The sequence below is a fragment of the Tachyglossus aculeatus genome, chromosome X1 (genome assembly GCF_015852505.1).
Source record: "Tachyglossus aculeatus isolate mTacAcu1 chromosome X1, mTacAcu1.pri, whole genome shotgun sequence".
In the NCBI taxonomy this organism is placed as follows: domain Eukaryota; kingdom Metazoa; phylum Chordata; class Mammalia; order Monotremata; family Tachyglossidae; genus Tachyglossus; species Tachyglossus aculeatus.
This window is the reverse complement of record NC_052101.1, coordinates 90264261-90287174: the sequence shown is the minus strand read 5'-3', so window position 1 is coordinate 90287174 and position 22914 is coordinate 90264261. Positions and strand designations below refer to the sequence as shown.

At 47.4% G+C, this 22914-nt stretch overlaps 1 protein-coding gene across 1 annotated transcript in view; it reads right to left on the bottom strand.

Moving 5' to 3' along the window:
• The window catches only part of IRAK2 (interleukin 1 receptor associated kinase 2), a 46714-nt gene that overhangs the window by 1094 nt on the left and 22706 nt on the right, over positions 1-22914 (bottom strand). The window contains exons 3-12 of the mRNA XM_038739849.1: positions 17087-17236; positions 16550-16656; positions 14943-15137; positions 14628-14692; positions 14059-14173; positions 4304-4413; positions 3255-3450; positions 2950-3012; positions 1962-2141; positions 859-1099 (exon numbers count right to left, since the gene is read on the bottom strand). Of these exons, the coding sequence (XP_038595777.1) occupies positions 859-1099; positions 1962-2141; positions 2950-3012; positions 3255-3450; positions 4304-4413; positions 14059-14173; positions 14628-14692; positions 14943-15137; positions 16550-16656; positions 17087-17236 (1422 nt within the window). The remainder of the gene's footprint in view (positions 1-858; positions 1100-1961; positions 2142-2949; positions 3013-3254; positions 3451-4303; positions 4414-14058; positions 14174-14627; positions 14693-14942; positions 15138-16549; positions 16657-17086; positions 17237-22914) is intronic.

The following is a 22914-nucleotide window of genomic DNA, read 5'->3' as shown; positions in this document are numbered from 1 at the left end:
GACATTAGAGCAATCTGGAGTGTCACAGTTGAAACAGAAGTCAAGTTCTTGTGATGAAGCTGTGGAGGGGATGGGGAGAACACACCTAAAACAGGCAAGCAGTATATAGACACATCACTTCATCTCTGTCCCCTCCCCTTACGTGCAGAAGTCAGAGGCAAGCATGCTCCCAGGCTAGGATGGCCATTTGTCGGCTGGTCTGGCCCCTGACCGACATGGGGTAGGGGGGTGGAGGTTGGCAAAGGAGTACCCAGTATTCTTGAGCATCACTGGTGGCCACGCTATCCCAGACTGTGCTGGCAAAACTCCAGTTCAGTCTGTCCGATTGAGTGCACCCCCAACTTTGATCTTATCACAAATACACGGGTACGCTACTGCAGGAAAATTAAAAGATGGTGGTCCCCACTCCATAGGGGCAATGGAAGTGGAGGCCTCCACAGATCTTCGAGGTGGATTCCCGGACTTGACTACCCCAGGTCTCTACAGGGCTGAAAAGATCCAAAATGGAGGGTTCCTGACCTATGAGCTCTTCGAAGCCTGTCCCCTCTCAGTCCTCATCCCCTCTAAAATCCCCACCCCCCCCACGCTCAAAATGAAAACTTGGCAACTCCGGTGGTGGGGGAAAATTTCTGAGATACACCTGGAAGTTTCCCATTGGGTACTGAGGTACAGTAGGTAGGGAAACCGAGGTCAAGAGCTGGAAACACTGCTCTTTATCTTTCTGAAAGAGGTTTGCAACTTCACCACGAGGGAGGGCGTCTAACAGGTGTCTTGAAGGCTGTCCTGAAAGTAGGGAAGGGCATAAAGACAAGGTGTAGGCCTGAATGGTACAGGTGGAACAGAGACCTAGCGATTTACCATTTTGAAGATGTGAAGGACCAGGGCACGCATCTCCTTCAGATGACAAGGATGCGGCACCTGCCCGGAAGCTGCCCCTGTTGTAGTCATCAGATGAGGACTCCTCCGTGCTAAGGTTATCTACGTCATCTGTTTCCTCTGGCAGATTAACCAGAGATCCCTCAAGCGCGGAACGCTCGCTCTTGTTAGGTCCACCCTGACCCCTGGTCCGACGTTCTGCAGCTTCCAGGGTTAGGCACACCTGTTGGTGACAATCAGGACGTTTTCCAATAAGTTTACAAAAAACCCCCTGAAAACCCAATTCCCCCTCCTGCTGCCCCCTCGGTAGATGCAAGAAATCAGGCATCACGGAATCATTTTTACAAACTCCCTTGACTTGGATCTTCTTTCAGCCATAATGTCCCCTTAGGCATGAAGCAAGGATTTATTGTGGGGGTGGGGCTATCTGATGTGTTGAAAAGGAGGCTAGTGGGAAGTAATAATAATAATAGTAATAGTATTTGTTTAGTGCTTACTATACTAAGCACTGGGATAGACACGAGATAATCACGTCAGGCGCAGTTCCTGTCTCTCATCAGGTCCACAGTCTAAGTATGAGGAGAATAGATACTGAATCTCCATTTTACTGAGGCACGAAGTGAAGTGACTTGCCCAAGGTCACAAAGCAGGAAATGGCAGAACAAGGAATAGAAACTAGGTCCTCTGACTGTCAGACCTATGCTATTTCCACTAGGCCATGGTACACGGTGGGTTTATATTCTCCCACCCCACCTCACAATAGCTTAGTCATTTCAGCACACTGAGTCAACACCACGGGAACAGCTACTTAAAAAATATGCAGGACATCATTTACGGTCCCTACCGCCTGCTGCGGTTTTAGAAGTTTGGGGTACAAGGTTAGGGCTTAGTAAATAGTTGGTTCATTGGTTTCTAATGAGAATTCTAGTAGTAAATCAACGCAGCAGAACACAAGGCTTACACTATTTCTGCTTACATAAATTTATAGGTATGACAGATACCAGACCCAATCCAACTTGTCTAAGCTCTGAAAAACCAGATTGGTGATATGAGGGAGAAATGCTAACAGCCTAAGTTGGGCTCACCTTGGACAAGGCAGGACTTTTTTTCTGCAGACAAAGGCAGATGGCCGTGGCAAAGTCTACAGCACTGTCCTCTGGAAGCAGCCCCACTTTCTTCTCAAGGTATTTATGACAGATTTCCTTTGCCACCAGCTTTTCTGTGTTCTTGTGGGCTTTTTGAATTTCACCGATAAGCAAGTCTTTCTGTGGGGGAGGGGGGCTTGTGTTAGAGCAGAACAGAGACACCTAGAAACGAACAAAACCATCTAGAATGGAAGAGGCACCCTTCGGCTCCTAATCAGATCCTGATACTTTCTAACAGGCTTCTTTGTTCCACGTGGGCCAAGACTTTCAGAAGCCCAGGGTTTCAGATGCAAGCTGGAGCGTGATGGAGTTGTTAGTAGCTGTCATTGCTGGGAGGTGGCGGGTGTGCGTGGGGGGAGGAATTGAATGAATTTGAAGAGAAAGGAATATTGAGGCCAACCAACGGGAGGCTGGCTTCCTCTTAATCAGATGAGGCAAAAGCAACCAGTTATCGTCTTCAAGGCTCTCCATCAACTCTCTTCTCCTTGGACACCCGAGCACAGGCTTTTCACTCCTCCCAAGCAAACTTCCACAGAGCAAAATATACCTCTCAGAAGAAGGGGGTTTTCCAAAGCTCAAAACTCTTGACAGGTAAAAGTAACAAGGTCAGGGCAACCTGACAGCAAAAGATTTGAGTTCTTGATTGACTTTGGGGCCACCAGTGGCACCTCAAAAGCTTATTTTTACAGAACACTGTTTCTCAGGACTGAGGTCAAAAGGCCATACTAAGGGCTGGTGGTGGACGGGGAAGGGGAAATAAATGCAAAGCTGGTAGGAAGCAAGTAGGCTGTCATGTAGGCAATTTCTATTCTAGAAATTGGGTCACAAAGATCTTCGCTACCAGTTTGTGTAAGAAGGCCTCTGGGAAGCAAGATTTATGACCACAAACTACACTCCTGCCCTCTGCTTCCTTCCAGCATATTCTTACCAGATAAACTGGAGTTCTTCCTTTATCCACTGCTTGGATGCCAGTCAGGGCCTCGGCTAAAACCTGGAGAGAATACTGCATTAGGGCATTTTATTTACAATAAATTGATGAATGAAGGTGGAGTCCATGAGGGTGACTTGCAAGCCATACTTAATACTTACAATCTGAAAGCTCAGATGCTTGGCAAGTTTTGCCTCTGACAGAAAATGGCAGTGGGGCTCAGTTATATTTTATGCTTGACAAGCAAGAAGAGAAAACAGAGAAACTAGACAGCAGAATGTATAATCAGAGAAGGGAAAACTTACTATTCCACAGCTAAAGATGTCAACTCTCTCGGTGAGCTGCCCAACTCTAATGAAATCTTCTGGCAGATATGCCATTGTGACCTGAAAGATCTGAGTTTTCATCGACATGTATTCGGATTTTTTATCAATAGCACATAGCCGAGCCCCTGCATGTCCTAGCTTGGGGGTAAAGTTTCCATCCAATAAAACGTTGGAGCTGTGGATGATAAAACCAAAAACAAACCCGTCATTTCGGGCTTGGTGGCGTGACAGACAAAGGTTCAGAACAGTGAGGGGGTAGTCCACAAAAGGCTGAGCCCAAAGCCCCTCCCTTGGGCCTAAAACAGGAGAGATCAGGATCCAGAGGTTGAGGGGGGAATTTGGGTCGCTGAAGGCAGCTTAGTGCCTTAACTCCTGAGTGAAGAAGTACAGCTGGCAACAATGTCCCAAACGTGGACGAGGGTGGTGGGAGTTTGAAATATTTCAAAGGGTGGAGATGTGTCTCTCCAGGAGAATTCATTCATTCATTCAATCGTATTTATTGAGCACTTACTGTACTAAGCACTTGGGAAAGTACAATACAACAATAAACAGTGCCATTCCCTGCCCACAACGAGCTTATAGTCTAGCGGGCGTTGGGGGTGGGGGCGGGGTGGAGAGATAGACATGACTACAAATAAATAAAATTACAGATACGTACATAAGTGCTATGGGGCTGGGAGGGGGGAAGAGCAAAGGGAGCAAGTCAGGGCAACACAGTAGGGAATGGGAGATGAGGAAAAGTGGGACAGTCTGGGAAGGCCTCTTGGAGGAAATGTGCCTTCAATAAGCGGGCGGGGGAGAGTGGTTGTCTGTCAGATTTGACGAGGGAGAGAACAGATAATACCGGGCATTAGGGAAGCAGCTCAAAGAGCAAAAATCATTGTGGAAATGATATAAACCAGATGTGATTACTTCTAACCATTCCAAAGGGGAGCAAGCCAGAAACTGAGGTAGGGAGAGAGGAAGAGAGAGAGAATGATTGTACTCAAAAGTTTGAATCACAGGCTAGGTTTCCGACCAGGTCTCACCTCTTGACATTCCCGTGAATAATCTTGAGCCCGTGCAGATAGTCTATGGCTCGGAGCAGGCCCAGACAGATGCTGATTCGCTGCTCCCAGGTCAATGGGTTAGTGCCACCCTAAAAGGTGAGAGAGAAGAATCACTATGGCCCTTCAACTTGTATTTGTTCTGTGAGATTTCTCAACTGATCTCCCCCTCCTATATAATTTGTGAATAAAATACTCTTGCACCTCAGGGCAAGTCAATGGGCTCAGATATCTACCCCACAAACACAAATTTTGAAATTGGCAACTATGAAGTTCCCTTCTGTCAAATTAGTGTGTATGGTTCGTTGTTAAGTTCTGTAGGGTCCACCCAGGATGGACAGCCAGCAGCTGAGAAGTAAGAGAAAGCCAAACTGTCCATCCCCCTCTCTCTGTTGGCAGCTTTACTGGGGACTATGGTGCTGCCCAGAATTACTGTCTGTCATTCCAGTGTGGCCTACTGGGTCGAGTGTGGGCCTGGGAGCCAGAAGGACCTGGGTTCTAATCCTGCTGTTTGATCTTGGGCAAGTCACTTATCTTCTCTGGGCCTTACAGAGAAGCAGCGTGGCTCAGTGGAAAGAGCACGGGCTTGGGAGTCAGACCCCGGCCCCGCCAATTATCAGCTGTGTGACTCTGGGCAAATCACTTAACTTCTCTGGGCCTCAGTTCCCTCATCTGTAAAATGGGGATTAAAACTGTGAGCCCCCCGTGGGACAACCTCATCACCTTGTATCCTCCCCAGCGCTTAGAACAGTGCTTTGCACATAGTAAGCGCTTAATAAATACCATCATTATTATTTATTATTATCTGTAAAATGGGGATTAAGACTGTGAGCCCCATGTGGGACATGGGCTGTGTCCAACCTGATTAGCTTGTATCTACTCCCCATTTTTATGGTTTTTGTTAAGTGCTTACTATGTACGAGGCACTGCACTAAGCGCTGGGGTAGATACATGCTGTACTTAGAACAGTGCCTGGCACATAGTAAGCGCTTAACAAATACCATAAAAAGAGCAAAGGCCTGGAAATCGGAGGACCTGGGTTCTTATCCTGGCTCTAACAATTGCTTCCTGTGTGATCTTGGGTAAGTTAACTTCTCTGTGCCTCGGTTTCCTCAAGATGGGGATTCAATACCTGTTCTCCCTCCTACTTAGACTGTGAGCCCCTTGTGGACAGGGACTGTGTCCCATCTGACTAACATATCTATCCCAGTGCTTAGAACAGTGCTTGACACATAATAAATGCATAACAAGACAATAATAATAGTAACAAGAATAATTCCCTCACATCAGAAACTCTGGAGAGCAGCCCCAACAACAGCAGAAGCAGTGCTGGCATCTCTCTCTCTCTCTCTGGCTGTCTATCATCATCAATCGTATTTATTGAGCGCTTACTATGTGCAGAGCACTGTACTAAGTGCTTGGGAAGTACAAATTGGCAACATATAGAGACAGTCCCTACCCAACAGTGGGCTCACAGTCTAAAAGGGGCTCACAGTCTATCTGAAGGGAAGAATCATTTATGTGGTGGTATAGGAAATGGAAGGAGTGTGAGTGTGTGTGAAGGGGCGGGGGGAGAGAGAGAGAGAGCCTCCATCGTCTCCTGTTTCTATCTTTTTATTTCTTCTAATTTTGGGACACTTATCCCTGCCCCTATGGAAACCCTGCCCACTACTAGAGAAGCAGCATGGCTCGGTGGAAGGAGCACAGGCTTTGGAGTCAGGGGTCATGGGTTCAAATCCCAGCTCCGCCACTTGTCAGCTGTGTGACTTTGGGCAAGTCACTTCACTTCTCTAGGCCTCAGTTCCCTCATCTGTAAAATGGGGATTAAGACTGTGAGCCCCCCGTGGGACAAACTGATCACCTTGTATCCCCCCAGCGCTTAGAACAGTGCTTTGCACATAGTAAGTGCTTAATAAATGCCATTATTATTATTATTACTATAAATCAATCGATTAATCAGTGGCATTTATTGAGTGTTTTAGAGGGGGAGACAGACATTAATATATATATATTCTACTCCTGAAACCCCCAATGCCCCCACCTCTCTCCCCCTCTCACCTCCGATGACTTTGCCAGATTCTTTGTTGACAAAGTTGAAGCCAGCAGGTGTGAACTCCCCAATATCTCCCACTCACCGCCCTAACTCTCGCCCATCACCACATCCTCTCTCTCAGCCTTCTCAGCCTTTTCTCGAGGGATCTCCCACCTGCTTACAAAATCTACCCACTCCACCTGGACCTCAGACCCCATCCCTTCTCATATAAAAAACAATTGTGCCCACTCTTCTTCCTTCCCTGTCCATCATATTCTACCAAACCTTCCTTTCTGCTTGCATACATACCCAGGTTTCCCCATCCTTAAAAACAAAAACTCCTCACCCTCGGCTTCAAGGCTGTCCATCACCTCGCCCCCTCCTACCTCACCTCCCTTCTCTCCTTCTCCAGCCCACCCCGCACCCTCCGCTCCTCTGCCCCTAATCTCCTCACCGTGCCTCGTTCTCGCCTGTCCCGCCGTCGACCCCCGGCCCACGTCCTCCCCCGGGCCTGGAATGCCCTCCCTCCCCACATCCGCCAAGCTAGCTCTCTTCCTCCCTTCAAGGCCCTACTGAGAGCTCACCTCCTCTAGGAGGCCTTCCCAGACTGAGCCCCCTCCTTCTTCTCCCTGTCCTCCCCCTCTCCGTCCCCCCTGCCTTACCTGCTTCCCTTCCCCACAGCACCTGTATATATGTATATATGTTTATATGTATTTATTACTCTATTTATTTTACTTGTACATATTTATTCTATTTATTTTATTCTGTTAATATGTTTTGTTTTGTTCTCTGTCTCCCCCTTCTAGACTGTGAGCCCACTGTTGGGTAGGGACCGTCTCTATGTGTTGCCAACTTGTACGTCCCAAGTGCTTAGTACAGTGCTCTGCACACAGTAAGCGCTCAATGAATATGATTGAATGAATGAATGAATGAAAAACATAACAAAAAACCTTCTCTGGACCCCACTGCACCATACAGCTATGCACTGTTCACTGCACCCCATCTCCTTCCACCTATTCCTAACCAAACTCCTCAAATGGATTGGATACATCCACTGCCTCTCCTCCAACTCCCTTCTTGACCCTCTACAATATCATTTCCTGCCTTAGACAATGTGGACTACTCTCTTCTACGGAAAACACCAACGTTGGTTTTTCTAAAAGCTCTCTCCTGGTTCTCCTCTTATCTCTTGCATCTCCTCCTACCTCCAGGACACATCTACATCACGCCAAAATCTTAAAGCTTAATATGTCCACAACTGAAGTCCTCAGCTTCCCTCCCAAAACCTCTTCTCCGCCTAACTTTCCCATCCAGGTTGACATCCTCCTCTTTTCCATCTTTCAAGCCCCCAACCTTGGTATTACCCTTGCCTCCTCCTTCTCTTTCAATCCCACATCAAGTGGGCTTCTTTCTGGCTTCCCAATGGCACTTTTGCACTATTCCACCTCCAGCAGCCCTCTCTTTCCCTTTCTTTGATTCCCATATCATCCCCTCTACCACCCACTCCAGATACAAGTCAGGGTCATCTACTGCTCCTCAGGCCCCACCTCCAACTTTCTGAGCCATTTCAATACTTTCTCATATTCCTTCTCTCTTTCTCCATCTCTACATAGATCCTTGGGGATTTCAATATCTAGGTGGATTTTCCTGACAACCCTTCCAGTGGCCGCTTTCTATCATTCCTCAACTCCACTGACCTCCTGCTACACCCCACCTCACTGGTTCACCGACCTGGACACACGCTCGATCTCATCATTTCTAGTCACCGTACAATCTCTACCATCAGCAACTCTGAAATCCCTCTATCCTACCACAACCTCCTCTCCTTCCATCTCTCCTGCACAACCCCTCCCCATAAATCTGTCCTGTTCCCCTGCAGAGACTTCTGGTCTTTTGATCCCATCCAATTTTTTCAAATCATCATGCCCCATTGAGTTTCCACACCCACTGCCTTCTCTTGACGACCAAACTGAAGCCTTCAACACCACCCACTCCACTGAAATCAATTCACCTGCTCCTCTATCCCTCCGCTAATCTCGTACCACTAACCCACAGCCCTTGATCACCTCTCCAGTCTGCTTCCTTCGCTCCCGTGGGCGAGCTGCAGAGTGCTGCTGGAGGAAATCCAGCTTAAATTCACCTTAAGTTGCCCACCTTAATCAATCAATATCAGTGGCATTTATTGTGCACTTACTATGTGCACAGCACTGTACTAAGCACTTGGGAGAGTACAATACAACAGAATTAGCAGATGTGTTCAACTTTGCCTGCTTTAACTCTGCCCTCTCCTCTGCCCAGCAATATTATTTTTCCATCCTTACTGACTCCCATGCCCAGTGCCCTTGCGAGTTGTTTCAGATGTTTAACTCCCTCCTCAAACCCTCTGTCAACCCATCTCCCCCATCTCGTGCCCCCAATGACCCGGCCACATACTTCATTGACAAAATTTGAAACCATCAGGTGTGGTCTCCCTAAAACCTCCCCTCTTTCTCTCCAGCCCCTCCCTCCTCCTGCCCCTTCTTCAGCTCTCACATATTTCCATGCATTATCTCAAGACGAGATCTCCCACCCCCTCTCAAAATCCATCCCCTCCACTTGTGCCTCCAACCCCATCCCTTCACACCTTATTAAAATGCTTGCCCTTACCCTTCTTCCCACCCTGCCATCTTCAATTGTTCACTCTCCAGTGGCTTCTTCCCCACTGTTTTCAAACACGCTCAGGTCTCCTCTATCCTAAAAAAACCCTCCCTTGATCCCTTGGCTCCCTCCAGTTATCGCCCCATCTCCCCATTCTTCTCCAAACTCCTTGAGCAAGTTGTCTACACCCACTGTCTCAAGCTCCTCTCCTCCAATTCTCTCCTTGACCGCCCCAAGTCTGACTTCAGCCCCTTTCACTCCACAGAAACCACCCTCGCAAAGGTCACAAGTGATCTCCTACTTGCTAAATCCAACGGCCTCTACTCCATCCTCCTTGACATCTCAGCTGCCTTCGATGCTGTCAACCACCCCCTTCTCCTGGAAACATCATCCAACCTTGGCTTCAATGGCATTGTCCCTCTCTTGGTTCTCCTTCTATCTCCCTGGCCACTCATTCTCGGTCTCCTCTGCCTCCCACCCTGTAACTGTGGGGGGCCCTCAAGGCTGGCTCAGTTCTCAGTCCCCTTCTGTTCAACATCTGCACCCATTCCCTTGTAAACCTCAATCGCTTCCATGATTTCAACTACCACCTCTATGCAGATGATTCCCAAATCACATCTCAACCTTGACCTCTCTCCTTCGCAGCATTTCTCTGTACTTCTATCCCACCTTCCCAAGCACTCCCCCTCGAGACTGCAAGCTCTTTATAGGCAGGGAACGCACCTGCTAATTCTGTTGTATTGTACTCTCCCAAGTGCTAAGTATGGTGCTCTGCACATAGTAAGCACTCGATACCATTGATTAAGTGATCCGCAGTCTCATATTTCCTCCTGCCTTCAGGACCTCTGTACTTGGATGTCCTGCTGACACTCAAATTTAACATGTCTAAAATAGAACTCTTCATAGTCCCACCCAAACCCTGTCCTCCCCATGACTTTCCCATCATTTTAGACAGAACCACCAACCTCCTAGTCTCACAAGTCCATACCTCTGGCATTATCCATGACTCGTCTCTCATTTAACCCACTTATTCAATCTGTCACCAAATCCTGTCAGTTCAACCTTTACAACATGACTAAAATTCACTTTTTCCTCTCTATCCAAACTGCTACCCCATTAATCCAAGCATCAGCCTCCTTGCTGACCTCCCTGCCTCCTGTCTCTCCCCATTCCAGTCCATACTTCAGTCCATGTTTCCCCACTCAAGAACCTCCAGTGGTTGCCCATGCATCTCCACGTCAAACAGAAATTCCTTACCATCGGCTTTAAAGCACTCAATCACCCTCCCCCTCCTACCTCACCTCGCTGCTCTATTACCACCGAGCCCACATACTTTGCTCCCCTTATGCCAACCTACTCCTATACCTCGATTTCATCTATCTCACTGCTGAGCCCTCACCCACATCCTGCCTCTGGCTTGGTACATCTTCATATCTGACAGGCGATCACTGTCCCCACCTCCAAAGCCTTATTAAAAACACATCTCCTCCGAGAGGGCTTCCCCAGCTAAGTTCTCATTTCCACTTCTCCCACTCCCTTCTGTGTAGCCCTTGACCTTGGATTTGTACCCTTTTTTCACCCCTCCCTCAGCCCCATGGCATTTAAGTACACATCTGTAATGTATTTATTTCTATTAATGTCTGTCTCCCCCTCTAGACTGTAAGCTAATTGTGGTCAAGGAATGTGCCTACCAACTCTGTTATACTGTACTTTCCCAAGCACTTAGTACAGTGCTCTGCACACAGTAAGTACTCAATACATACATCTGATTGATTGACCAGTCCTGTTGGTTTTTCCTCCACATTTCCTGGATCTGTTCCTTCCTCTCCATCCAAACAGCCACCACACTGGTCCAGGCACTTCTCATAGCCTGGCTTGATTAGTACAGCAGCTTTCTCACTGGTCTCCCTGCCTCCAGCCTCTTCCCTCTCAACTCAATGCTTCACTCTTTAAAAAAAAAAAAAATCATTCTCTACATGCCTCTCCATTTCACAAAAATCTCCAATGGCTGCCCATTCCTGGCCACTGGCTTTAAGGCACTATATCAGCTTTTTTCCCTCTTCCTTATCCACTCTCTTCTCCCATTATACCCCAGCTTGCACTCTTCATTCCTCCCAAACTAATCTACTTACTGGCACTTTGTTTTCCTCTCTCCCATTACCAACTTCTTGCTTATGTTTTTCCTCCTCCCTGGAACTCTCTCCCCCTTCATATCTGACAGGCCACAGAGAAGCAGCATGGCCTAGTGAATAGGGCCGGTCCTGGGAGTCAGAAAGGACTTGGGATCTAATCCCAGCTCCACCACTTGTCTGCTGTGTTTGAACTTGGGCAAGTCACTTCACTTCCCTGTGCCTCGGTTACCTCATCCGTAAAATGGGGACTAAGACAGTGAGCCCCATATGGGACAGGGGCTGTGTCCAACCCGATTTGCTTGTATCCCCCCCACTGGTACAGTGCTTAGCACATAGAAAGCGCTTAATACCACAATTATTATTTTTATTATTATTATTGTTATTCTCCCTATCCTAAAACCCTGAAGGAGGCCTTCCCTGATTAATTTCTCAACTTTTTACCTTACCTCATCAGCCCTTTTGCACCACCTCATCACAGCCTCTTGTACCATTTATGTACATATTTTGCATACTTAATTACTTCCAACTATAATTTTCTTTAATGTCTGTTTCCCCCCTTAGATTTTAAGTTCAATGAGGGCAGGGATCATGTCTATTCATTTCATTATACTCTTCCAACTCCCAAACACTTACTACAGTGCTCCACACCCAATAAAGTCTATCGGTTAACACTGCATCTGCAAGCAAGCAATGAATAAAGATAATTGTAGTCACCGATTTAATTTCTTTCTGTTCTTTTTATGATAATGTAAGTAATTTTACAAATCATTTACTGGTACCTTGCTAGTGCTTTAAAGGATCGGTTCACTTGTGAATGTGTAACCTCACAGGCGGCCCATTTACGGAAATGGTTTGACGGGTCTGGCCTAGGGAATGCTGAAAATTCACAATTTGGGGATGGACTGCACCTTGGTTCATTCCAACGCAATCCAAAAAGAACATGTGAATCCTGGGAGTTACTGTGCAAACTGCTTTCCAAGAGAGGCCAGAAGCCTATTATGGAAAAAGAACTCTAGCCCGATGGCACAGGCGGCAGGCCCACGGGTTTGAATATTTGAAGCGAAGTGCAGACAGCCACACTGACTGATCCCTGGCTTGCCTGGACAAGAAAGGCTAAATCTGAAATGGCACGTCCTACACAAATTTTTTTCTCGGGGAGCCCAAAGTCAAGGGGCCGAAAGGGTAGTAAGTAAGGCTAGCCACTTCTCTCTTTTTTTTTCTTCAACCTCTATGTCCTTCCGCTGGCTCAGTCTAGCAAAGGTTGGGGGGAGGGAGGGTATGTGGTGGGGGAAGTGCTAGGGAAGTGTGATTTCCCCATCCTGTGCCTCCCGGCTAGCTAGCGTGGAGAAGACTGTGAAGTTGGTGATGATGCTACTGATGAGGAAGAAGGGACTCCACATATTTTAATTTCATTTCTCTTTCCCACGCTTTCACTATCTGCAACAGGCACTTCCACTATGGAACCCCTTACCATAACTGCCAATACTCCGTACATCAGAAGTGAGAATCTCACTCAACCGAAGTGTACAGATAGGATTCAAGCAACAGAAGGGCCAGGGCAAGATAAGCCATTTCTCTTTTTTTATGTTTCGTTCCACTGGCCCGACCCAGGAAAGGGAACTTCTGGGGTTCTTCTGCTCTTGGCTTCCTGGCTGGCAGGGTGCTGTTGGGGATTTCATCTTTTTTAGGTTGTTTTTTCACTTCTACCAATTCTGTTGGCCTGCACTCTCCCAGACGTGCTCTGCACACAGTAAGCACTCAATAAATACCATTGATCGATTGACTTGATTTTTCTATCCCCCTCCTTGCTTCATACAAATGCAACTTCCATAGCATTTGATAGGGGAGCTGGGGGACCAGGACAAGAGTCATGTCTCAGAAAGGACGGTGTCACTTGTCGCTGATGGCCTGGACAGATGTGGGGTCGATCTCACAACCCTGGGCGGGATCACCCAGCCTGAAAGGCGGCTCAGGGACAGGTGCCAGATACCCCTTGTTGTTCTGGAGAGGCCTTTCCTCGCTGAAAGAGGGGCTGGGGTGGGCTGACAGTCAGATCATTGTTGGGCACAGTCCTTCCAAATCTTCTCAGAGACAGAAGTGACTGACTGACTGTCAGGTGACACTGCTCTGCCCCATGAAACATCGTCCATGCCTGCGATATGCTGCCTCATTCTCCGGTGCTGATCCACCTAGTTGAGTGGTGGACCGCTTTATATTTTTTGTTGTTGCTCCTTTGGTTCTTGTTTTTTTTCTTTTTTGCTTTTGTGAGAAAAAGGAAAAGACTCCCCCAGTGCTTACACAGCCACTCTTGAGTTTCACACCCAAGGATGACTTTCAAAATGGGTGAGAGCACAGTGATGCCTGCTGCTGCTGTTGTGGTGGTTGTCCCAGGGACAGTCTTTTCTGGGACACCAGGCTGCACCCGTTCTCCCCCCCGCTGCCTCGCACAGCGTGCCACTGGGCATGGAGGGACCGGGAGAGAGAAACAGAGAGAGAGAGGATGGCTCGGAGCAAGCCCTCTCCGCTACTGCTGAAATAGTTCAAGGGCATGTCCTGCCGGCGGTAGGATATAGCTTTCTCCTCTTAACTATCGGTGTTTAATAAATGCTCAACCCAAACGTCAAGGTGCCAGAAAAGGTGCACTACTGCATTTTTTCTTGAGCACAGCGGGCAAGAGAGTCTCAGTGTGCAAGAGATCTCAGTGTGACGTTCACACTCAGGGATGCAATCTCACCGTCAGCAGTGTCATCTTCAAACCGAAGGCCAACTCTATAACGGATAACTACCTCTCCTCCCAAAGCCTCTCTGGGCCTGTCACACTTACACAAGTGTCAAAAGAGAACTCAGGTAACATTTCAGGAAAAGGCTAACAACCCACATACATTTTCCTTTGACTCCAGATTTCAAAAGCCAAAGCAATATCCAAAGCTCCTTACTTGACATTGGAGTCTTTCTTCTAGTGAGCCATTGAGCATATAAGGATGTATCAGACTGTGAAACCTGTTTCCTATGCAGAAGCCTAGCAGCTGCAAGATGTTAGGATGACAGCACCTGAAAGTGAATGTCAGGCATGAGATGGGAAAAATGGACTCTAATGGATAAAATTCCCCAGGCCTAGATTCTAGGTCCAGTTCTCTTACGGATTGCTGTGTGACCGTGGGCGAGTGACTGAACCTCTCTGGGCTTCAGTTACCTCATCTGTAAAATGGAGATAATACCACCTTACGGGAGTATTGAGAAAATACGATGATAGTACCTTACTTAAACATCATTTCATTCAAAGCATCGAATGAGGATATTTTAAATCAGCGCACAATGCTACGTTAAGAGTGCATCACATATTGTTTTTAAGATCGGGTGAGAAAATCGGCAGTTCAGAAAAATTGAGGATTCAATTACAGAGAAGATGTACTGATAGAGTGTAAAACTTAAATATCAATGGATTCAGTATTGCCGGTGATAACCTTTTTTAAAAAATTGAAGCCATTTGCAATTGGATGCTTACCGACAGCAGATTAGTACTTCGGTGTGGAAAAATCTCTGTATCAGTTTTTGACTTGTGCATTCTGTCTGTTGTAAACAGTAATGAAAACAAAAAAACAGATTAAAATCCAATCTGTCACAAATTGAATTCATTCCAACATACCCTCCTTCACCTCCCTGTTGTATAAGTGAAAAAAATGCATTCACATACAATATTTCCTCAGGAAATACTACCATTTGCCCAGATTGATAGTGTTTGCCTTTGCCACTTAATTGAGATTATCCTATTGGGTGTTGGAAAGTCAGCTAGAAACAGTGAATCACGACAACTACTTGCCTCTTTGAGCTTCTTGAAGACATACACTGCATTGTTTCTTTGACCTTTGTAAATGTCAGCAAAATTCCCTTCAGAGATTTTATTCTCTTCACTGAAATTGTTGGTAGCCTCTGACACTTGCCCGTCATTCCAACAAAGACTCACACTATTGAGGTCCAGGAGTGTTTCTTGCTGAGGTCTGGGAAGCGCATAGCTCTGTCATTTCAAAGAAAAAAGTTTATCATCAATCAATGGTACTTAGTGAGCACTTAGTATATGCAGAGCAGTGTACTAAGTGTTTGGGAGAGTACAATAGAATTAGCATACATTCCCTGCCATAATGAGCTTTCAGTCTAGAGGGACTGTAAATCTCATAAAACCCCTTGTTTTTCCCAACCATTTCCAAACACTCAGCACCGTGATACCTCAAAAGTATTCTTCTCTCCAACGCCTTGGGAAGAGATAGGGCCCAATGATTATTCCCATCATAAAGAGTAGGATATTGAAGCAAGAGGAAGGAAGTAGCTTGCCTACAGATGTCACTGGGATCTCTCAACAAGGCTACTTCAATGCAGGGCAATATTCTTTATTTTTATTTCTCAGCTTACTCTGGTCTTCACTCATTTATGGCAACAACAAGCATTAGCCAAATTGATTATAATCACCTACCAATGGCAAAGAAGTCTCCAGGTGAAGCACCATGGTGGAACGATTAGTGATTGATGACTTAGGTCAAAAGATGTAAAGTTTAGTGTGGCACCAAAATGACTGGTCATTTTGAGGTTCAGGGTGGGACAGAGGGTGGAGGGATGGGAGTGGGGTAGAGAAGGAGAAAAGGAAAGAGAGGGAGCAGCATAAGAAGTAGCAAATACTACATTACTATGATTAGACTTGATGGTCCAGAATAAAGGTAGACGGACGGTGTCCCACCTGATTATCTCATATCTCCTCCAGCACATAGTACAGTGCCCAGCACACAGTAAGCGCTTAATAAATACCATAAAAAGGGGGAGGAAAGACAGAAAAAGGAGGGACAAGGAGAGGGAGAGAAGACAAGATAGGGAAGGAGAAAAAGAGGGAGAGGGCTGGGGCCACTCAATATGCCACTGCCACGACTCTCTGCCAACTGGTTCAACTGGTGCCAACTGGCTTCAGCCAGTACCAATGCCACCCTCTGGCAAAAGTGGCAGCAGAAGCAGCTGGAGGCCGAGAATGGCAGGGAGGAGGAAGAATGGGGCAACACCTCTTCCTCCTCTGTTTCCTCTTCTTGGGAGCAACAGTAACCTCCCACCACCCAGGCTGAGGGCAGAGCCCTAAAGATCCCACTTCAAGCCTTTTGGGTGGCAGGATGAACTCCCCCAAAATGTGATTGTCTTGCCCCATGGAGGATGTCTGATCACCTTAGGTGAAGCTGCACCTGTATTCTTGTGGGTCAGACTTGGGGATATATTTGAGAGAAAGCCCAACTCTGGCCAAAACTTGTGGTCCACTGGTCCTCCAGATCCAAGATCCCCGTGCCCTGTTTCCCCTGGTCTGTGGACAGGGGTGGATTACCATGAGGAGATGGTACAGGCCTTGTGAAAGATTCCCTGACGTAGGATTTTAATGGCCAGCAGAGAGGATTTTACCTTGAGGTCAGATGAAAGAGGAGGATTTGTCCTAAGTGAATGAAAGAGGTCTTCTCCAGGGGGAGGCAGGTGGCAATAGTTCTCGGAGGCTCCATTTAGCACTGACTCTGAAAGCAGAAATGAGTGGATGGGACCAGTTCAGGAGTCTAGAGTGAGGCAGAGAGAGCCCCTTCCCCTAGGGAGCCCGCTTCAGAGAAAGGTAACTTTCTCCTATGTCCATGTACTCACTAGTCGCTGCAGGCTTTTCAGTCCTCCAGGAGAAAACCAGAGTCCGAATGCCTCACTTGCCACCTCTCCCCTCCCCAACCCTTCACCTCTAGATATTCACGGGGCTCTTACCACAATCCCCCATAGCCAGCTCAAGGCAGTGAACCAGAGCCCTGGCAGGAGGAAGAAGTCGCTTGGTTTTCGTTTGGATGCCCGGAGGGAACTGATCGCATTTATTTCATATAGGTAAGGTGCTTTGGAAAACCTACATTCCAGAACAAAGAGAGGACCTAGGCTGGGGCTTGGTTAATTGGTCCTTGTTGGAAATACCTGAGTTGGGGAAGGCAGGATCTGAGCAGGGCTCCGTTCCATTTCCCAGGCTTTTCTCTCCATTTCTCGCAGGAGATAAAGACCATCTCCCAGGTTTGGTTGAATTCGGGAAGGTTTGAGGGTCGCTGGCAGTTTCAGGAATTGCTCTCCCTGGAAAAAAAAGGGGGAAAGAAGGTGTTCTTTGTTATTCAAATGGCATTTAACCTTTACCGCTCAGTAACAGTTACATATCCAGCGCTTAGAACAGTGCTTTGCACATAGTAAGCGCTTAATAAATACCATCATTATTATTACATCTGAAATGAGATGGTCCTTTACAGTCTGATAACATCCTTCACCTAGAATATTTTAGAAACCCATAAATGGCCTGGTCCTTATTTTACAAAGGAACCAGAAGCCTTGAGAAGGGCTTCCTGGAGATTGTAAGCTCCTTGTGGGCAGGGATCCTGTCTACCAACTGTCTTCTATTGGACTCTCCCAAGTGCTTAATACAGTGCTCTGCACACTGATTAAGTGAGCCACTGGGCTCACGGTACCTCAGTAATGGAGCTAAGAATGGGAATCCGGTCTCCAGACTGATCTGTTTCCTTCCTGTGTCCGTTGTCCTACAGTTGCCCCTCGTGGAGTCATGAGGGGAGAGTTGAGAGCCGAAGGCCCCGGAGACTAGGAAGCGGCCGGGTCTGGCACAGCCCCAAGGCTGCAGGGAGGAGCCCAGGCCAACAGTGGGGCTTGAGATGACCCTGAGGAGGCAAGCGGGTCTCTCCAATGCCCGTCTGCCGAGTGCATGCCCTAATTGGATCACGCACACCCCAGGCTGGTTGGAATTTCAGAAGTGTGGGTGGACTGTATTCCCTCCCATGTCCCACCAGAAGTTGCTTGGGCGCGACATGTGAATCTAACAACAGAGAAGGGGGGAGGAGTGATAATCGTCAAAGGTATTTGTCAGCGGCGTGGATCTGAGTCAGAAGGATCTGAGTTCTAATCCCAGCTCAGCCACTTGTCTGCTGTGTGACCTTGGGCAAGTCACTTCACTTCTCTGGGCCCCAGTTACCTCATCTGTAAAACGGGAAGTAAGACTGTGAGCCCCCTGTGGGACAGGGACTGTGTCCAATCTGATTAGCTTGTATCTGCCCCAGCACTTAGAACAGTGCTTGACACATAATAAGCATTTCATTCATTCATTCAATCCTATTTATTGAGTGCTTACTGTGGGCAGAGCACTGTACTAAGTGCTTGGGAAGGACAAGTCGGCAACATATAGAGATCCCTACCCAACAACGGGCTCACAGTCTAGAAGGGGGAGACGGACCACAAAACAAAACAAGTAGACAGGTGTCAAAACTGTCAGAATAAATAGAATTATAGCTATAATGCACATCATTAATAAAATAGAGTAGCAAATATGTACAAGTAAAATAAATAAAGTAATAAATATTACTAACTATATTAGTAATAAACATTATTAATACATAAGCATTTAACAAATACCATCATTATTATTATTCATTCCATCATATTTATTAGGTGCTTACTCTGCGCAGAGCACTGTAATAAGCACTTGAGAGAGTACAATATAATAAAGACACGTTCCCTGCCCACAAAGTTACAGTCTAGCAGAGCAGACAGACATTAATATAAACAAAAAAATTATAGGTAGGTACACAAGTGCTGCGGGGCTGGGTGGGGGGTGCGTAAAGGGAGCAAGTCAGGGTGACACAAAAGGGAGTGGGAGAAGAGGAAAGGAGGGCTCAGTCAGGAAAGGCCTCTTGGAGGAGGTGTGCCTTCAATAAGGCTCTGGGGAGGGCAGGGGGAGTGATTTTCTGTAGGATTTGATGAGGGAGGGCATTTCAGGCCAGAGGTACCGAGTACAAAGCACTGTACTAAACACTTAGAAGTACAACAGAGTTGGTAGATGCATTCCCCACCCACAGTGACTGTACCATCTAGACGACTGAAGATACCTAGGGGTACCAGAGAGGGAATTTGGGGACCATGGAGAGAAAGGCCAGAAACCCCATGAAGTGGGGGAAGCCAGAGATGGTTGGATTTCTGCAGCCTGGCAGATTCAGGAGAACCATTTTCATAGGCCTTACGAAAGAATTTAGCACCATTGGTAGATCCAGATCCTGGAAATTTATTAGCAGACTTGGTTGCCCAGAGAGTTCATTGGGATCCTAAAACGCCTTTTACGCTGGCAGGGCTAGTATTGTCAGAGCTGATCCAGCCGCCGTCACCAGTGAGGGGGAATCAGGGATGCGTAGTGAGGTCAGTTCTGTCTAATTTATACTAACACAGCCACATTGGACAATGCAACTAGGGACCTGGACCCGAGCAGCAGAATATGCTTCTCCTCTTGCAACTCCACAGGCTCTGAGCATCACTCAAAGTCCTAAAGACCGTCATTCGAAGGGTGCTTTATAAAAATGACTAAACCCTAAAAAAAAAAACAAAATTAGGGTATTTGTTAAGCATTTATTATGTGCCAAGCACTGTACTCAGCACTGGGGAAGAAACACACTCTTAATCCCCATTTTAGAACAGTGCTCGGCACCTAGTAAGCACTCAACAAATACCATCATTATTATTATTTTACACGAGTTAACTGAGGATCAGAGAAGTGAAGTGACTTGCCCACAGTCACACAGCAGACAAGTGGCGGAGCCAGGATTAGAACCGGGGTCTTTCTGACTCCCGGGCCTGTGCTCTAACCACTAGGCAATGCTGCTTCTCCTTCCTTGACTTATCAGAACCCCAAATCTTATCAACCCTCAAGTCCCCGCTAGCATTTCTATACTTATTTCGGTTCATCCTCAGCACCTGTGCATATATACATATTCATATTTCTATGTCTACTTCCCCAGTTAACGTAATCAATCAATCAATCATATTTATTGAGCGCTTACTGTGTGCAGAGCACTGTACTAAGCATCTGGGAAGTACAAGTTGGCAACATATAGAGACAGTCCCTACCCAACAGTGGGCTCACAGTCTAAAAGGGGGAGACCTTTTAACATGGAGCGTAAGCACCATGTTCTGCTTCTGATGTATCTCCCAAGGGCTGAGTAAAGTTTTCGGATTGCATTCAGTAAATAAGTGCCATAACAACTACTGCCATCATGACTGTGACTGTGGCTTTTAGACTGTGAGCCCACTGTTGGGTAGGGACCGTCTCTATATGTTGCCAATTTGTACTTCCCAAGCGCTTAGTACAGTGCTCTGCACATAGTAAGCGCTCAATAAATACGATTGATGATGATGATCATGACTATGGCTGGCAGGGATGGGAATTTCCAGTTCAGCTGGTAAAACACCAGTGGTCACGCCAAAGCTCCATCACCGGCCTAGAATAATGACAATAATAATTGTAGCATTTGTTTAGTGCTTACCATGTGCCGGGCACTGTACTAAGCACCGGGGTGGATACAAGCAAATCGGGTTGGACACAGTCCCTGGCGTAAATTCCCGGGGGGCTGCTGACATCCAGACCCCCTTGCCACCTGGTCCCTGCTACCTCCAGTTGGCAGAACCCGGATGGCGGCAGCAAGGAACCACACTGGCAAGGCCTGGGGAGCAGCGGCAGGGGGTTCCCACCGTCCTTATGCAGAGCATGGCTGGAGGAGCCCCGCCGACAGGCTCTGGATAGTGGAAACTGCGGAGATTCACAGTCAGTCGGTCAATCATATTTACTGGGTGCTTACTGTGCGCAGAGCACTGTACTAAATGCTTGGGAAAGTACACTATAACAATAGACAGACACATTCCCTGCTCACAACATGCTTACAGTCTTCCCGCCAGCAAGACCTGACCAGCGTCTGTGTAGCGCTGCCTTAAAATCAAAGGACAACCACTGTGGTGTCTGTTAAGTGCTCACTATGGGCCAGGCACTGTACTAAGCGCTGGGGTGGAGACAAGCAAATCGGGTGGGGCACAGTCCCTGTCCCACGTAGAGCTCACAGCCTCAACCCCCATTTTACAGATGAGGTAACCGAGGCACAGAGAAGTGAAGGGACCTGCCCGGGGTCACACAGCAGACAAGTGGTGGAGCCAGGTTTCAGTCTGAGAGAAGCAGCGTGGCTCAGTGGAAAGAGCACGGGCTTTGGAGTCTGAGGTCAGGGGTTCGAATCCCGGCTCTGCCACATGTCTGCTGTGTGACTTTGGGCAAGTCACTTAACTTCTCTGAGCCTCAGTTCCCTCATCTGTAAAATGGGGATGATGACTGTGAGCCCCACGTGGGACAACCTGATCACCTTGCATCCCCCCCAGTGCTTAGAACAGTGCTTTGCACATAGTAAGCACTTAACAAATGCCATAAAAAAAAAATATATATATATCTGTACGTGTGTATCTACATATGTATGTGTATGGTGGGTGGGGGGGTGGTCTGTGTGTCTGGGTATGCCTACATGTTGTCTCCACGCACAGATACCCATTCCACAGAGGCAATGAAAGCAATGGTCTCCCCAGCTTTCTGAGCTGGATTCTCACACTTGCTCATACCAATCAATCACATTTACCGAACGCCTACTCTTGTGCAGGGGTACTGTATTCTAAGTGCTTGGGAGAGTACAACACATATCACAGACATATTCTCCGCTCACAACGAGCTTCCAGTTCAGAAGGGGAGACAGACATTAATATAAATAAGTAAATTACAGCTCTAAGTGCTGTGGGGCTAGGATGAATAAAGGGAGCAAAGTCAGGGCGATGCAGAAGGGAGTGGGAAAAGAGGAAATGAGGGCTTAGGGAAGACCTCTTGGAGGAGCTGGGCCTTCAACAAACCTTTGAAGGTGGGGAGGGTAATTATCTGTCAGATATTCATTCGATCGTATTTATTGAGTGCTTACTGTGTGCAGAGCACTGTACTAAGTGCTTGGGAAGTACAAATCGGCAAAATAGAGAGACGGTCCCTACCCAACAACAGGCTCACAGTCTAGAAGGGGGAGACAGACAACAAAACAGGTAGACAGGTGTCAATACCATCAGAATAGAGTTACAGCTATATACACATCATTAATAAAGTAAATATAGTAAATATGTACAAATAAAATAGAGTAATAAATATGTACAAATATATACAAGTGATGTGGGGAGGGGAAGGGGGTAGGGCGGGGGGGGCAATGGGGAGGGAGGGAGAAGGAGGAGGAGAGGAAAAAGGGGGGCTCAGTCAGGGAAGGCCTCCTAGAGGAGGTGAGCTCCCAGCATGGTCCTGAAGGGAGGAAGAGAGCTAGCTTGGTGCATGTGTGGAGGGAGGGCATTCCAGGCCAGAGGAAGGACGTGGGCCAGGGGTCGACAGCAGGACAGGCGAGAACGAGGCACAGTGAGGTGGTTAGCGGCAGAGGAGCGGAGTGTGTGGGCTGGGCTGTAGAAGGAGAGAAGTGGGGTGAGGTAGGAGGGGGTGAGGTGATGGAGAGCCTTGAAGCCGAGAGTGAGGAGTTTTTGCTTGATTTGAAGGTTGACAGGCAACCACTGGAGATATTTGAGGAGGGGAGTGACATGCCCAGAGCGTTTCTATACAAAGATAACCCGGGCAGCAGAGTGAAGTATAGACTGAAGCGGGGAGAGACAGGAGGATGGGAGATCAGAAAGGAGGCCGATGCAGTAATCCAGTCAGGATAGGATAAGAGACTGAACCAGCAAGGTAGCGGTTTGGTTGGAGAGGAAAGGGTGGATCTTGGCGATGTTGCGGAGGTGAGATCGGCAGGTTTTGGTGATGGATTGGATGTGTGGGGTGAATGAGAGAGCAGAGTCGAAGATGACACCAAGGTCGCGGGCTTGTGAGACGGGAAGGATGGCAGTGCCACCTACAGTGACGGGAAAGTCAGGGAGAG